Source organism: Heliangelus exortis, chromosome 10 (genome assembly GCF_036169615.1).
Source record: "Heliangelus exortis chromosome 10, bHelExo1.hap1, whole genome shotgun sequence".
NCBI lineage: Eukaryota > Metazoa > Chordata > Aves > Apodiformes > Trochilidae > Heliangelus > Heliangelus exortis.
Window position 1 is genome coordinate 12,895,083 of NC_092431.1, and position 15,316 is coordinate 12,910,398.

General features: G+C 41.7%; 1 protein-coding gene across 13 annotated transcripts in view; it reads left to right on the forward strand.

Moving 5' to 3' along the window:
• The window catches only part of MAPK10 (mitogen-activated protein kinase 10), a 106,598-nt gene that overhangs the window by 39,094 nt on the left and 52,188 nt on the right, over positions 1–15,316 (forward strand). For 8 of the 13 annotated variants that reach the window (XR_011727764.1, XM_071753594.1, XM_071753602.1 and 5 more), the window contains one exon: positions 5,350–5,418. The exons of 1 other annotated variant lie outside the window; for it this stretch is intronic. Coding sequence is in view for 7 of the 12 variants with exons in the window: in XM_071753594.1 (XP_071609695.1) it covers positions 5,350–5,418 (69 nt within the window). In the remaining 5 variants the exon portion in view is untranslated. Of the gene's footprint in view, positions 1–5,349; positions 5,446–8,017; positions 8,123–15,316 lie in introns of those variants that run through there. 4 more of the 13 variants (XM_071753600.1, XM_071753604.1, XM_071753599.1 and 1 more) reach the window with 2 other exon arrangements.

The following is a 15,316-nucleotide window of genomic DNA, read 5'->3' on the forward strand; positions in this document are numbered from 1 at the left end:
GGAACATGAAAGAAGAATAGGATGAGAGACTTAAAAGTTGGAAATTAAAGCTGAAACCAGTTAACTGGAACAGGGGAAAGGCAGTGAGACATGGGATAAGGAACAACTATACAAATCTATACACAGCCTGATCTGGGTGCTGGCAGGGACAGGTGCCTGAGTGCCCCTTGGGGCAGGGCTGACTCAGGAGAGGGCTCCAGGGCTCTTCCCAGCACCCGATGGATGTGGGTTCTGAAGAGCAGGAGGCAGCTGATGGTAAAGCAGGGGATGCTCTAAGGTCTGGGAGCTCAGTGAAGCACCAGGGAAGAAAGGAGCAGGAAAAAGGAGCCTCCTGGCTTGTAGTCCTCCTGACTTACAGAGTGAGGGCAGGGAATGGGAAGGAATATTGACACCTCTGTTTCCAACCCTTTCAGATCAGGGTCCTCTCTTTAGGTCCTCATATTTGTACCAAAATTAACCTGTTCCACTCAAACCACGACAAGGAGTGACAACATTACTCAAAGCTTCAGGGAACTGATAAGCTACTGTGATAAGAGTACATGTTTTCACATGAAAGAGAGAGAACATTTTCAAAACAGGACGGTTTACTAATTAATAAATATTAATCTTTGAACATTTCTGTTTTTCAAGAAGGTTTTTAAGTGACAGCTGAATTGGTAAATTGCCCTCTCGCTGAAGTGGATAGGATTTTTATGATTTTTTAATTTTTAATATCTTTAAATTATTGTTTCTGTTTATTTTTTTCCATGCTCTGAATCTTTATGTTAATGAATGAAATATAATGAGGCAGCAATAAGTACCCTTTATTTATTTAAGTAGTTATGCTTAACTCATTAAATTAATTAAATACTTATATTTATTAATATATGATAGTAGTAAATAAAGAGGATTTATTTAAATATCCTTTAATTACTCCTTGGTAGCACAAGTATGTGAAGGTAGCACATTCAGCATACCTATTGTGATGTATTCCGATGGTAATATCTAATAAGCAGAAACACTGCATTTGGCTCTTGATATGAATACATATAGTTTCCCCTTATTACTGGGATCATCAGACTTGATGGACTGGGAATAGATTATAGGATATTATTGGGGGATGTCCTGTGATTCTGTTAAAACCTTCCAGTTTGCAGCCATAATGTGCCAGATTTAAATCTAGTGATGTTGTCATATCTTCAGCTGTCATGTGATTTCTGTTGAAATTTGAGCTCATACTTCTTAATTTTATTTTCTTTTCACACAGGTTTATTTTTTAAATTGGGGTTTGAAGAAGTTGTTTCTAATTTGCTGCCTTGTAGAACATTTAAATAGCTCTGATTACAGCCTCAGGAATGTGAGAGGTGGTGAGAACAGCATGGGGACTGGTTTGGCACTTGATTAATTTCAACTGCAGCAATGCTGATTTACATACATGTAAAAAAACTGCAGTGCTTCTCTAATCAAAAACTTTGTTTCAGCCGTGGATCAGTGTACTTGACACAGATGATTTTGCTGTGGTGTGAGGTGAAGTCTTCTGCTTGTGTATGCTGTGATGAAGAAAGCAATGTTGCAGCAGGGCAGCTAACTCCCTCATCTCTCTGAATTTAAATGGTGCCTGGAGCCTTCCTGAAGCTCCATATTTGTCTTTCAAACTGTCACAAATTTTTAAAATATGTTTGGACAGGCCAAGGCAATATCCACTGAGCATGAGGGATTTGCCTGCTCCTTAGGAGACACAGGGATGAGAAACCATCCTGGAGATAATTTCTGAAAAGAAACTGTAATGCTTTGTCAAGAAAAGAGAGCTTGTTAAGTGTCAGATGAGGAAGAGTTTGGAGACAGCATGGTAGGTGCAAGTACTGACACTACCCTTGCACCCGTACAGCAACAGTGCAGGCCGCTCAGGCTCAAAGTTTGCATTTGTTGGGCCTAAGGCAAACACGGGCTCCCCAGTCATGATCAAGAAGCCCATTATGTGAACAATAGTACTGTCTGGGAAGGGAAACAAGGCTCACCTTGGCCCAAAGACTGGTTGCCAACTTGCCAAGACATTCACTGGGTACCAACATCATAAAGCTTTGAGGGTGAGGAAGGAAGTCAAAAAACTAGCAGAAAGATTTACTACTGGAGAAAATCTTTGAGAACTGTTGTTACTATTGGTTTTCTTGCCTGCTTTGTCCACCGTCATTTTGCAGTTTCCTCTCTGCTGTCTGTAGATGCACTGATAGTATGGATTTAATCCTTTCAGTCTTCAAAGAACTCTTTGAATAACCATGAGATAATCCTCCTGATCCCTGAAGACAAAGATAAGCATTATTAAATAGAGCCATTCCTTGCCCAGAAAATACAGGTTTGGCAGCAGCACTGATGGGAAAGGGCTCAGCTCATCCATGAAACCGGTGCATGTTGTGCCCACCTTCTGTTTGGAAGAGTAGCTGTGGTTAAGGGAGAGGAGTGGAGAGGAGGATGGCAAAGCAGAAGGCCATGTAGAGGCCAAGGCTCAGTGGTATCTTTGCAGTCTCAGGCAACAGTTCACGTGGGACCTGTGCCACTGGACATCTCAGAGGATTTTGAGGATTTTTCTTACTTACGTCTTCTTGTCTACTTTCCCCCTGCTATTTTAGCCCCTCCTAGTTTTGTCTTGCCTGAAAGTAGATCATGTATTTCCTGCTGAAACATGTGTGTTTTTATGGGTTCTGGCATACAGATGTCTTGATCCTGATGAAATTTGAGATCCAATTGGGGTGTTTTCTCCCTGATGGTATTGCAGTTTCTAGCTTCCCAGCAGGATGTCAGCCTGGGTTATTGTAAGGTATTTTGTTGTATCAGCACTTAACATTTTCTCAGTACTTCCCACCCTGGGTGATTTCGCTCAAGGTTGGAAAGGTAAAGCATCAGAAGCAGGGTGAAAAAATATTGGATGCTTATACTCTCACCTAAAGCTCAGCTCCCTAGCGAGTGATGCCTTTGTCAGTAGCTTCTTTTTTTATAACTATTTTATATTGTGACACAGTTATCTCAGCATCATGCCAATTCTTTTAGTTGCATTATACCAACATTTCTTCAATGTGAAGCAGTGTCAGCTGCCACCAGAGGAGGTATGATCAAGTGTATTTACACAGCTGAGTGTGAATGTATTTTCTGTGTGAAAAAATTAGAAGTTGCATACATATGGGATTGCTTTCAGAGCACTAAAGGGAATCTTGTATGAATTCAATATCCCAGGACACACACTATGTAAAACATGAACTTAAATCTGCTTTGGCCTGGATATAAAGCCTGTGTCACAGAATAGTATTCTCATTCCTGGTGTATAATTGGAGGATCTTAGCTCTGTAGTGATTCATTTGATGTAACACATATACAGCAGAATATGACTATTGATCTAGGCCCTTAAAATATGTCATACTTCTATTATTTTATAAGCAGAAACTGTATACAAAGGCAACATAATAAATAGTAATGTGTATTTCAGTTCATAAAATTCACTAGTCTATCACTCTGACCACGGTGACTATTGTTAGTCAGAGTCATCTTGTGGAAAGCTGAGGAGCTGTATATGACTTGTAATGAATATATTATAAAAAGTATGTCTTTGCAGTTGACCCTCACAGCATATTCAGTGAGGAACCAAATTTCCCCATTTGCCTTCTCTTCCTTACTTTCCACTGTTAGACTCTGTCTTGAATGTGTTATCACTAGTAACAGTTTAGTCATTGATTATTGTAGCAACATAGCACATCCAAACAAGAGATTTTCATGATATATGCACCTGAATTGTGAGACTGTAATTATCTGTTGGCTTCCAGAAATCACTGCCAGTATGACTAATGTTAAAAGTTGTTTGCTTTTCTTCAATTAATTTATTTCTCCTTTGCATTTTAATATAAATCCTCTGTGGAATGTGAGGCCTTGGTACCCACTCACTGGGCAATGACACAGCAATCTGAGACACTGTAATGTAATTTGTGCCTCCTTACAGCACTTATCTTCATAAATATGACAATGGTGAGTAACTTCATCTCACACAAATGATTTCGAATGAATGAATGAATGAATGATCCTGTTATGAAAGCAGAAGATCACACAGAATCTGTAATGCATTAAAAATCAAACACATAGGAACCTGTGATGCACTGAAGTTGGCAGGTATTGGTGAATGCCTTCTTGTAGTTTTTTAAGAACTGATCGGTTTGCTTGAGATGAAGTTACTCCACATTAAGTTCTGTTTATTGGCATTCACACCTGAAGTGAGTTAATTGTTCTTACTGAAGACAAATGCTGTAAGGAAGCACGAAGTGTTTCAGAATCGTGGCTATATTGTAATGGAGTGATGGTTGTGAGTTTTTTTTAGTTTTAAGTCTTTGCAATCAGCTTACATTTAAAAGAAAACATGAAGATCTATATAACTGATGTCTTTCTACTTAGGAGTTGCCAATTCTTAATTCTACTGTTAAAAGTTTGCTTTTTTTTGAAGTGGAGTCATGTGGAAAAATCAATGTGCTCCAAAGTCCTATGACATAGCTACCTTCTTCAACCTGGAAGCATTATTGGTTTGGGGTTTTTTATTGATGTCCCATTCTAGAATGCAGCTTGGAAAGGATTGGTTAGAGCTGAGTGTGGCACTGTGGTGTTAAGTTAAAATTAAGCTGTAATAGGGTATACAGGGAGGTCTGTCTAGTCTAGTGTATGGCTCCCTTGGCTGTGAAAGAATCTGAACATAGGGTGAGCAAATAGTGGTAGAATGTGGCTCAGGGTTGTCTTGAGTCAGAGAAGATATTTCTGAGGTTAATAGCCTTCAGCAGGTTCCTTCTTATGTGAATTTGCCTAATTGTACTAGGACATACATTGACTTCTGACATCCACAGCAAAGTGCTTTGGAACCATACCACCCCTTTCTGTAAATTTCTAGGCATAAGATGTTAAGATGAGAACCAGAAATAAATGTAATATTCATGAAGTGGTTGTGCCATGAATTTATATAGTGATATAACAAGTCTTTCCATTTCTATATCTTTCCTATTAATTGTCAACTGAGGACTTGTTTCCCATTCCCACGTTGTTCAGAACTTTATTGACTCAATTTCTATTTTTGTTGATGTAGGAATAAACAAGTGGAATGATAAACTTTTAAGTAATAGCATCATTTACTCTAAAACTTTGCAGTTGTAACTGATTTAATACTTGAGGACATAATGTTGGCAAGCATCTTAAAGAATTTAAAGCCTATTTACATTTGTGTGTGGCCTAACTGCTTTCTGTTTAAGCAACTCAAGGTATTCATAATCCAAATGTAGATAGAGCTGCATTGTACTTGCAGATCAGCAAGCATACAATATTTCTATATTTACTTTCCATTAATTGCAGGTATTTATGAGCCGCCATTTCTTCTATTATTGTGAACCTACTCTGGATGTGAAGATTGCCTTTTGTCAGGTGTGTGTTCCTTACAGGTAAAACAAGGTACAGTATATACTTCATTTTTGCAGTTCATGCCATAGTACCTGAATTTCTGCAGTCTACTGCAAGTAACTGATTCTAAGAATGAGAATAAATATAAAAAAATAAAAGAACGCATCACAAAAAATACTTTTCAATTGATTTTGTTGTTTGCTCCTAACGATTTGGAGTTTTGCTTTGCTAAAATGTTAGGGAATGTTCTGAGATTTAATTGAGGTAAAAAAATAGCACAGTTTGCAAAAAGTAAAAATGTCTGTATTTCCAATAGACTTAGTGATGAATCAAACAACATAACTGTATGTACACAGAAGTATTCAAATTAAAACTATTTTGTCTTAGCTTTTGTCTGTCACTACAATCTTCTAACCCATTTCCTACCTTTACTAGAAGTGAAGGGAGGGTAATTAAAGTTCTGGGATTTGTCTTGTCTCCAGTTGAACAGCATGTGCTATGCAAGTTTTGGAGTCATGAGACAGCAGACTATAGGCAACTGTATTTCTAAATTACCCTTGAAATTGTTTGGTTATGATGCTTGGAAGTCCACAAGGCTTAAACAAACTTTATGATATGAAGAAAAAAGTGTATTGCATTGATTTGTCTGGTTTTTTGGGGTTTTTTTTGTCTCTTGGTTAGATCGAGTTAGTTAACATACATATGAGTCACAAGTCTGTGACTGTATTTTTCCATCATGAATGAAATATAACTTTTTTTTTCATTCCTGAACAGTGTTTTGTGTTTGAATTCTGTCTCCTCATATTTATTTATTTATTTATTTATTTGTAATTATTATTATTTCTTGGGATTAGGCACCAGAAATCTAATGATCATGTGGGACATGTTTCACTTTTGAGGTTGAGAACAATGGTGAATTATTACAAATGGAACAGTGGTAAACGCTGTGTTTCTTCCCTATGTATTACTTATGGGGTCCAAGTGAGTGAAAGTGATATGACTTGTATATAAGCATTTAACACAAAACAGTGATGGTTGGTTTTGTGTCTATTAACTTAGAAGTACTAAATATTTGTTCTGCTGAGAAAGTTGGCCCCACACTTAATAAATCATCAGTTCTAGGATGAATCTTGGCTATTCAGTTTGATAATCCGTTCAACTGTGTTCCTTGTCCTGTTTTGATCTGTTCTTCATATGCATGTTTATCTAACTGGTTTCATTCTTACACTGTTTTTGAGCGAAGAAATGTTTTTGTAATTTTTTGACAGAATTCACATGCCAACATTCCTCGGGTTGTATGAAAAAGATGATATTGATGAAAAAGTTACTTCCCCTGTGCAGAATACCGCTTTTTGCATGGCTCTGCTTGCCAGCGTTCCTCTCCCTTTTACTTAGGAAACAGCAGAGCAGTACAGAAACATTTCTATTTTACATGTGCAGAGGAAAGGTACTCTTAATCACTTCCTTTTATGTTCTATGCTTCTTTGTCTTGGCATCAATCAGTGCATGACCATGTGTAGCCAATGCTTTCTATCCCTACACTCTACATTCTTGATTTAGTGCAAAGATGCCACTGTAATTGTTCCTTTGGTGTTACCTTAACTTAATAAAAGGTGAATAGGGGCTCATACAGAACCAAACATAAAGTGTGTTTATCACTGAATGAAACTGACTAATGTTTGAAGCCTGCAGCAGGTATCAAAGAGGAGTCATCCAATAAATACATCTAAGAGATACTATCCTGACATTGCAGGAAACAGGATTCCATCCTTTGAGTGTTTATTGCATTAGTAACTTTTCAGGGTCTTCAGATGTTCAGATTTATTCTCCTGAGTATAAAAGCTGGTTCAGGCTTCCTGTTATTTCATTTTTTCCATAGAGATACTTCTGATCCAAATGAGAATTAAGCACATAGTTATCATCAGGTACAAGAACAGTCTCTAAATTTTTCTGTTCCACTAGGACCTTAGCTATCATGGATGCTGTTCATTTGTATTGTATAGGAAGGGATATGGGTTATATGAGTATCCTGCTGATATTTGGTCCAAACATCCAGATCTTTATTAGAAGACTGTTCAACAACGGCCAGGTATTAATATTGTTTATTCCATGATCATTCATAATGCTAATGTGAAAATCAAATGCCCTGTGATTTGCTAGTAATCCTTCTGCTCCAAGTTCCTTTGTACCTTTGGGAAACTTCTATCTGCTCAATCTAAGAAATTCAGGAACTACTGTTAAAAAAGATGATGGATGATGTGAGAACAGAATACTTATCATCAGCAAGAGGTAGATACTGCTACCCAGATCCTGAGGTGTCTACAACTGACAAGTAACTGTGGTTACAACGGACAAGTTACAAGCAGTGTCTAGACAAGTAACTACAAAGATCTAGTTTCCAGCGAGCATAATTCAGCTCAGTAATTTTTTCATGTGCTTCAGCAAATGTAAAAACTACTTTTACCACATAAGCATGCAACAGGTATTAGAAAAAGTCAGTGTGGTACAGTTCGATCCTGTTCTGTCCTCTTAAGATGAGATCCTCTAATGGTGGTGTACTAGAATATACACTTTATCCAATAGACCACTGCAATTTTGTGTCTCCTGCTTACCATGTAGAATAGAAGTCCTGGTCCCATTTGGAATTTGTGCACCACTGGGGACTTTCTACAAAATACAGTTGTGTGAAAATGTTTTGAATAAAGGCACAATATTTAAGAGTACGCCAGTAAGTGTTATAAGTTATTGTTGTAAGGATTTTTTAATATATTTTGTTATATAAATATATATTTTGTCATAAATATATTGCTATAAGTATTCTGTGGCAATTTCTGTCTCATGGCCTAAAAGGCAGAGCTTTTTGTTCTATGAAAGAAAGTAACATATACCTAGTTTCTCTTGTCACAGAACTTTTGTCGTGGAGTAGTCTAGTTCTGTATGATGAAATGCTAATTCAGTAGGAATAGAATCTTAAAGGATTTCCAATTTAGAGGAAAAAAGAAAAGCCCTGCCTGAGAAACACTCAGTAACATAAGATGGGTAAATATGCCTTTTGCCTGTGGCAGAATCTCCTCTCAATCTGTTGGCCACACTTCTTTTCATGCAGCCCTGGATGTGGTTGACCTTCTGGTCTGCAATTGCACACTGATGGCTCATGTCCAGCTTTTAATCCACTAAAACTCCCACATCGTTTTCCACATTTCTGCTCTCCAGTGTGTCCTACCCCAGCCTGTCTAATGTTACCCAGGTGCTGGACTTTGCTCTTGGCCTTGTTGAACCTCATGAGATTCACCTGGGCTCACTTCTTCAGCTTGTCCAGGTCCCTCTGGATGGCATCCCATCCCTCTGGCGTATCAACTGCACCACCCAGCTTGGTATCATCAGCAAACTTACTGGTGGGGCTTTCAATGCCACTGTCAATATCCTTAATGAAAATATTAAACAACACTGGTCCCAGTACAGATCCCTGAGGGACACCACTTGTCACCATCTGGACTTTGAGCCAGACCACTACCGTCTGGATGCGACCATCCAGCCAGTTCTTCATTCACTGAACAGTCCACTTATCAAACACATATCTCTCCAAGTTAGAGAGAAGGATGCTGTGGGGGACTGTGTTAAAGGCCTTGCAGAAGTCCAGAGAGTTGACATCCACTGCTTTTCCCATGTCAACTGACATAGTCACTCCATTGTAGAAACCCACTAGGTTGGTCAGGCAGGATTTGCCTCTGGTAAAGCCATGCTGGCTGTCTTGAATTGAGTCCTTGGCATGTCTTCTAGAAGGATCTATTCCATGATTTTCCCAGGCACAGAGGTGAGGCTAACAGCACAGCAGTTCCCAGGGTCCTCCTTAATACCCTTTTAAAAAATGGGTATGGTGTTTCCTTTCTTCCAGTCACCAGGGACTTTACCTGACTGCCAAGACTTTTCAAATATCATGGAGAGTGGCTTGGCAACTTCATCTGCCAGTTCCCTCAGGACTCTTGTATGTATCTCATCAGGTCCCATGGACTTGTATATCTTCAGTTTCCTCAGATGTTCATGAACTTTGTCTCTACTTGTCTCTACGGAGTGGGGGACTTTGCCTCTCTGGTCTCCATCTTGTCAACCATCAACAAGAGAGCCATGAGGAGAGGGGTTGCCAGTGAAGACTGAGGCAAAAAAGTTGTTGAGAATGTCAGCTTTCTCCTCAAATGTTGTCACCAGTTCACCAGTGTGTCTCATCAGTGGGGTACACTTTTCTTTAACCTTCCTTTTCTGGTTTATGTACCTGTAGAAGCCCTTTTTGTTCACTTTTGGCCTGTGTGAGGTATCCTCAGTGCTGTCTGCCATTTCCTCCTGCAGGGCCCTATACCTGTTCAGCTGGGGCACTGAAGGCAGTGAGGTTCTTAAGGGAACATGTTTGTCGTGTCGTACTGGGACCTGTTCCCATTGTCCCTGCTCCTGTAAGTTACGCTGGGAGGGCTGGGAAGCTTGCTGGGATAATAAGGACTTCTTGCCTCCTGAACTGTTTTAGCGGAGAGCAGGCTTTGAAAACACTCATGTATTTCCCTCTCACTCTCCCTGATGCTCCTCAATTTGCTTACCTCCTCTCTGAGCTCCATCACTTCATCCTTCATCTGTCACCAACTTGCAGCAGGTCACCAACTTGCTCACATCAGGCACAGCCATGGTCAGTGCTCTCCCCTTTTGCCATGAAAAGGCTGTGGCTTTCCCAACAGTCTGTGGCATGGTCTGCCACCTCCTTCTATGGGGGCACCCTCTGCATACCCACATCCATTTTGGTGGGTGGTGGGAGCGTGGTCTTCTTCTGCCGGGCGGACACCATGGCTACGGGGCCGAGCTGGCAGTTCTTAAGAGGTCTCAGAGCCCTCACCCCGGGTTTACCTCAGTTGTTGCTGCTGCTGCTTCCTCATGCAGGCCCAGCTGGCACCACGCTCTGCAGTGGCGGTGCTGTGCTGTGGCTGTCGCAATCTGCGCTGTCTGCCTTCTCTGAAACACACCCCCCGCCACACCAGCCTCCAACCTCCCAGACAAAATTCCTGCCTGTTCTGGGGTTTTCCAGCTCTGCTTCGTGTTCTCTGTCTCCGGGAAGCCTGCTCCCATCTCAGTCTGTCTCAGTTGTTAAAAGGATCAGCTCTTCCCACTGCCGGTACTGCTGCCGCTATCCGCATGGTCTCATTCCGACAACCTTGGAAGGTTATGGCACAGTGGCTATTACTGAAACCTGGTGGGATGAACCCTACAGCTGGAGGGTTGCTGTTGGATATAAGCTGTTCAGGAGGGGAAGGAAGGGTGGAGGTGTTGCCCTCTATGTTAAAAAATTGATTGAATGTGAGGAGATGTCCCTAAAGAACAGCCACAAGCAAGTCGAAAGCTTATGGGTAGGAACTGAAAATGAAGGCAACAATGTGAGCTTTGTGGTTGGAGTATACTACAGACCTCCTACTCAAGAGGAACCTATTGATGAAGCATTACTATGCCTCCTGCTACAGGATGCATCATGCTCATAGGCTCTCATCTTACTGGGGAATTTCAACCACCCTGGTATCTGCTAGTTCTGGAAGCTGGATGTAACATATTCAAGAAGGGAAAACAAAACTGCAAGACCTGCATGGCAGAGGAGAGGAGGAAGATGTGAGAGCAATGCTGGAGCAGAAATACCAAGGTCGGTGAGGAAGGAGAGGGAGGAGATGGCTGTGCAGAGATATTCCTGAAGCCTGTGATGTGATGCCAGCTGTTCCCCTGCAGCCTATGGAGGAGCACAGTGGAGTAGACATGGATCTGCAGCCCATGAAGGTTCATAATGGAGCAGATGTGGATCTACAGCCCTGGAGGAGCCTGTGGCAGAGGAGGTGACTGTTCCCGCAGCAGCCGTGACTCTGGGCAGCCCAGGCTGGAGCAGTTCCTGAGGGAGTGCAGCCCATGGGAGGGACTCATGTCCGAGGGGTTCCTGAAGGACTCTCTGGTGTCAGAGGGACCACGTGTAGGAGCGGGGGCAGAATGTGAGGAGTCTTCCCCTGAGGAGGAAGGAGCAGCAGAAACACCTTGTGGAGAACTGACCCTGAACCCCTACTCCCTGTCACCTTGCACCACTGAGGGGGAGGCAGCAGTGAAAGAATTTAGGCCCAGGAAGAAGGGAGGGATGGGGGAAGGTATTTTAAGATCTGATTGTGTTTTCTTTTTATCCTGCTCTGACAGATGAAACTAATATTTTTTTCTCCCCAAGCTCAGTCTTTCTGGCGCCATAACAGGGGAGTGAAAGATCTCCCTGTCCCTGTCTCTGCAAAGGAGTCTTTGGGTGGACTTTCTCCTCCATGTCTCGCCATGGGGGATGAGTGAGCAGAGGCCTGGTTGGTAACAGCTGAACCCAAACTGTGACATTCGTTTGGACACGATTCCACAGCCTGGCTTTGCTAGCTTTCTACCTCTGGAGCTCTGCCTGAACAAAATGTTCCCAAACATCTTTACCATAGCTTTCTCATGTACTCATAAATGTTCCTTGTATTTTTAGTTGTATTTCCAACTGTATCACTGATTAAGTTACTGTCTACAGAGAAAACTCACTCTCAAAGAATCTACTCTCTCTGTTTTTATCAGTCTTCTTATTCTTACCTTCTTTGCTACAATGACCAGGGTTGGATGTTACCTGTGTGCCAGTGTTGAATTTTTCAGGCACAGGGGGAATGAGGAATAATTTTGAACTAGTTGTTTTGATGTGCAGATATGTATTGCTCATCTCTTAGAAGTGTGGCCAAGAATGAAGCAGACATTGGCTCATAGTGATTTCTAAGCGACATGTGATACCACAGTGACAAATGAGCAACAAAATTTGTGCCTGTACAAGAGAAGCAATTAGAAGTAGTTAAAGCTCAGTGAACATGTGGAGGACAAGTGAAGAATATGTATATCGTGCTTTACTTTGTGTTTTGAGTAGATACTGATGGAAACTGAATGCAGTCCTTTTGCTTCTTGTCTAATCAGAATTAGGTAAGAGCCATTTCTGAAGCTGCTGGGGTTTTGGTATTAGTTAAGTTTGGGGTATTGGTTATTTGGGGTTTGGAAGAGGTTAAACGAGGACTTTAGAAAAAATAATAAAACCAAAATTCCCTCAAAACACAAGCACTTATGAATATTGTACTCCATCTAATTACATCTTTTTTAGAATAGTGTGTACAAAGCAAATGTAATAACAAGATTAATAATTAATTGCTCAAGTTCTTGCAAGGCTCAGCTGGCTACTTGAAAGGTTGACTTCATAGAGGAGGGCAGATGGGGGGACAAGACTGCTGGAGAGAGATTAAAAGAGGGCAGAAAATTAACCTGTAGGGAAAAAAACACCAGATTCAAAACACACGAAAATCAGGAAGACTTGGTGACTAATATAATCCTTGCAGGATGTGAATGACATGGAAGAATGAGGAAGTGTCATATGCTCTGGCTGAAAAAAATCTGTAATACAAACACACACAAGATAAAAAACTGTCCTGTTTTGGGCCAGGATAAAGCTAATTTTCTGTCTCGTATTTTTGCTTTCAGCTAAGTCTCTTGTAAGTGGTTGCACTTGCTGAAATTAACAGCAAGTTTCTCAGACAGTGTCTGCTTCTAGGACTGATAACGCTCAATGTTTATAGTTACTGATAGAGACTGGTATGCAGAGCCAAGGACACTGCTCAGTTCTGAGGAACATTTTGCCCTCCGGAAGGAGAAAAGGAGCAAAGAGGTCACCCCTGCAACCTTCTTTTAGGGAGGAACAGACAAGATAAATGACCAAAATTGACCAAATAGAGTATTCCATCCCATATATGTCATACGCAGTATAAAATCTGAGGGATCACAAGGGTCAAACCCCTTCCCTTCCTCTTCTTCTTCACCTGTCCCTGTTTGCTTCAGCATCCTGGGAGGATTCTGACCATTCCTCTGCCTGTGGTCCTGATCCATACCAGTCTGAATCTGTGTGTTCCTGCTTCCAACTCCCAACTGCTGCTCACTCCAGGAGTCAAGCCTGGACGTTCCCAGGGCTGCCCTGCAGCCTTGTTGGTGATGTGAGAGTTAATGTGGGGTAGGGGGGAGGAACGTGGTATCAATTTTCCTGTATATTTGTATATATTTAGTAATTTTTCCTTTTTCTCATTACTGTTTCATTAAATTTGTGTAGTTTAGTTTCCAACCCATAAGTCTCTCTCTCTCCCTTATTCTCTCTCCTTTCCTTATTGGGGGGGGGGGATTAATAGAGAGCATCTGTGGTTTAATTGCTGGGCCAGTGTTAAACCGTGACAGATTTAGCAACTGGCACCTGCTTGTTTTAGTTTTCATCAACCCCACTGCAGAGGATTTATCTGAAAGCAAAGTGTGCAGCCATTCTGTATTCTCAGTCTTTATCACTGTGATACCAAAAGACCACTGGTACCCTTTTGGGTTGTTGAAGTCACCTCCCTTGAGGTAGTCTATGCCAAGGATGCACAGAGCATCTGGACCAGTCACTATAGGGTGTGTATGCCACTTTATTCCAGTGAGGCTCACATCAGCCTTCACAATACTCAGACCATCAAACCACACAGTCCAGTAAGTTCGGTTGTCCCTCTCCTCCACCTGGCTGGAGGCAGGGCACCTCTAAGCTTGAGCACATACAACATTGTCAGTACGTGCATTACTGGGGTTTGCATCCCCAGTACTCACATAGAGGGATCTTGAGTCACCAACATATTTGGATTGGGTAACTCTACCCTGGAGACTTGAGCATCCATCTTTTTAGAAGGGCCTCTTTTGTATTTGTCAAATTCAGCAACTTACATACTTGGTCCTCTAGGACAGCAGTAGGCTTCTGATCCCACTTTTTCATGTCCTCTCCATACTCACTCAGGAGTGTCCATAGGATTCCTCTTACTGAATTCTGTTTCTCTTGATTCAGTCTCATAGGAGGGTGTTTCCTCTTAATGGATGCAATGCAGCCTTCTCCTCCTATTTGAGAAAAAAGGGTAAATGCAGTTTCTCAGCTGTTTCCTTTATAGCTGAGACCCAGGCTCGACGAGAAGACGTGACAGCATCTTCATATTCTTGTGCTGTTTTAATCACATCATCCACAATTGCTCCCAGTTCTCCAGGAACCCGTAACATTACTGATAGCATATGGCTAAAGGTGGTGGTGCAGCATGCACAAACCTTTGCCTCATAGGCTTAGGGCATGGCATGTGATAAGCATCTTCAGTGTTTTCATCAGAATAGATCCTATCTCCTACAGCTAATTCTTCCAGATACCTGATAGCTTTTTCACGTGTGGGTGCTTTGATCTGTGGGCAGTCTATTTCCCCTTTATAGGGATATCTCTCCCCTACAGCTGACAAGAGTCATCTCCATAGGCTGGTGATTCCAGTCTTTTCCCCAAATGCCCAATCAATACCTGCATCTTTGGCCAGGGATCCCAACTGCCTGGCTTCTCTCTGAGTTAATGTTGTGGTAGCAGCCCCATCGTTCCAGCATCAGAGTAACCAAGTGAGGAGTGGTTCACCTGAAAAACGGTTGAAATCTTTTCTCAGAGTACGCAAGTCCCTCATGGAATAGGACTGAGCAGATTCTGAGTCTGAGTCCTCCTCAGCTGACTCTGCTTTAGACTCTGCTTTAGCTGCTCTATGAGGACAGGAAGTATCCTCTATCTCCTCTACCACCTGGTCATCTCGTTCAGACCTTGAAGGGTTAAGGCTCATTTCTGATTTCCATTGTTTTCTTTTTCTCCTAGTTACAGGGTCAACAAGTAACTGTGGGTTGAGTGGGAGAGGCTGTGGTGTCTGCAGCAGTAGCAGCATCAGGGCTCGCTTTCTGAGCAGCAGCAGTGTCTGTGGGGGTGGAGGCAGCAGCTGCAGCTGTAGCAGATTGCGAGCTGTGTTCGAGTTATGGCCTTGTGTGAGGGAGGGGCCAAACAGTA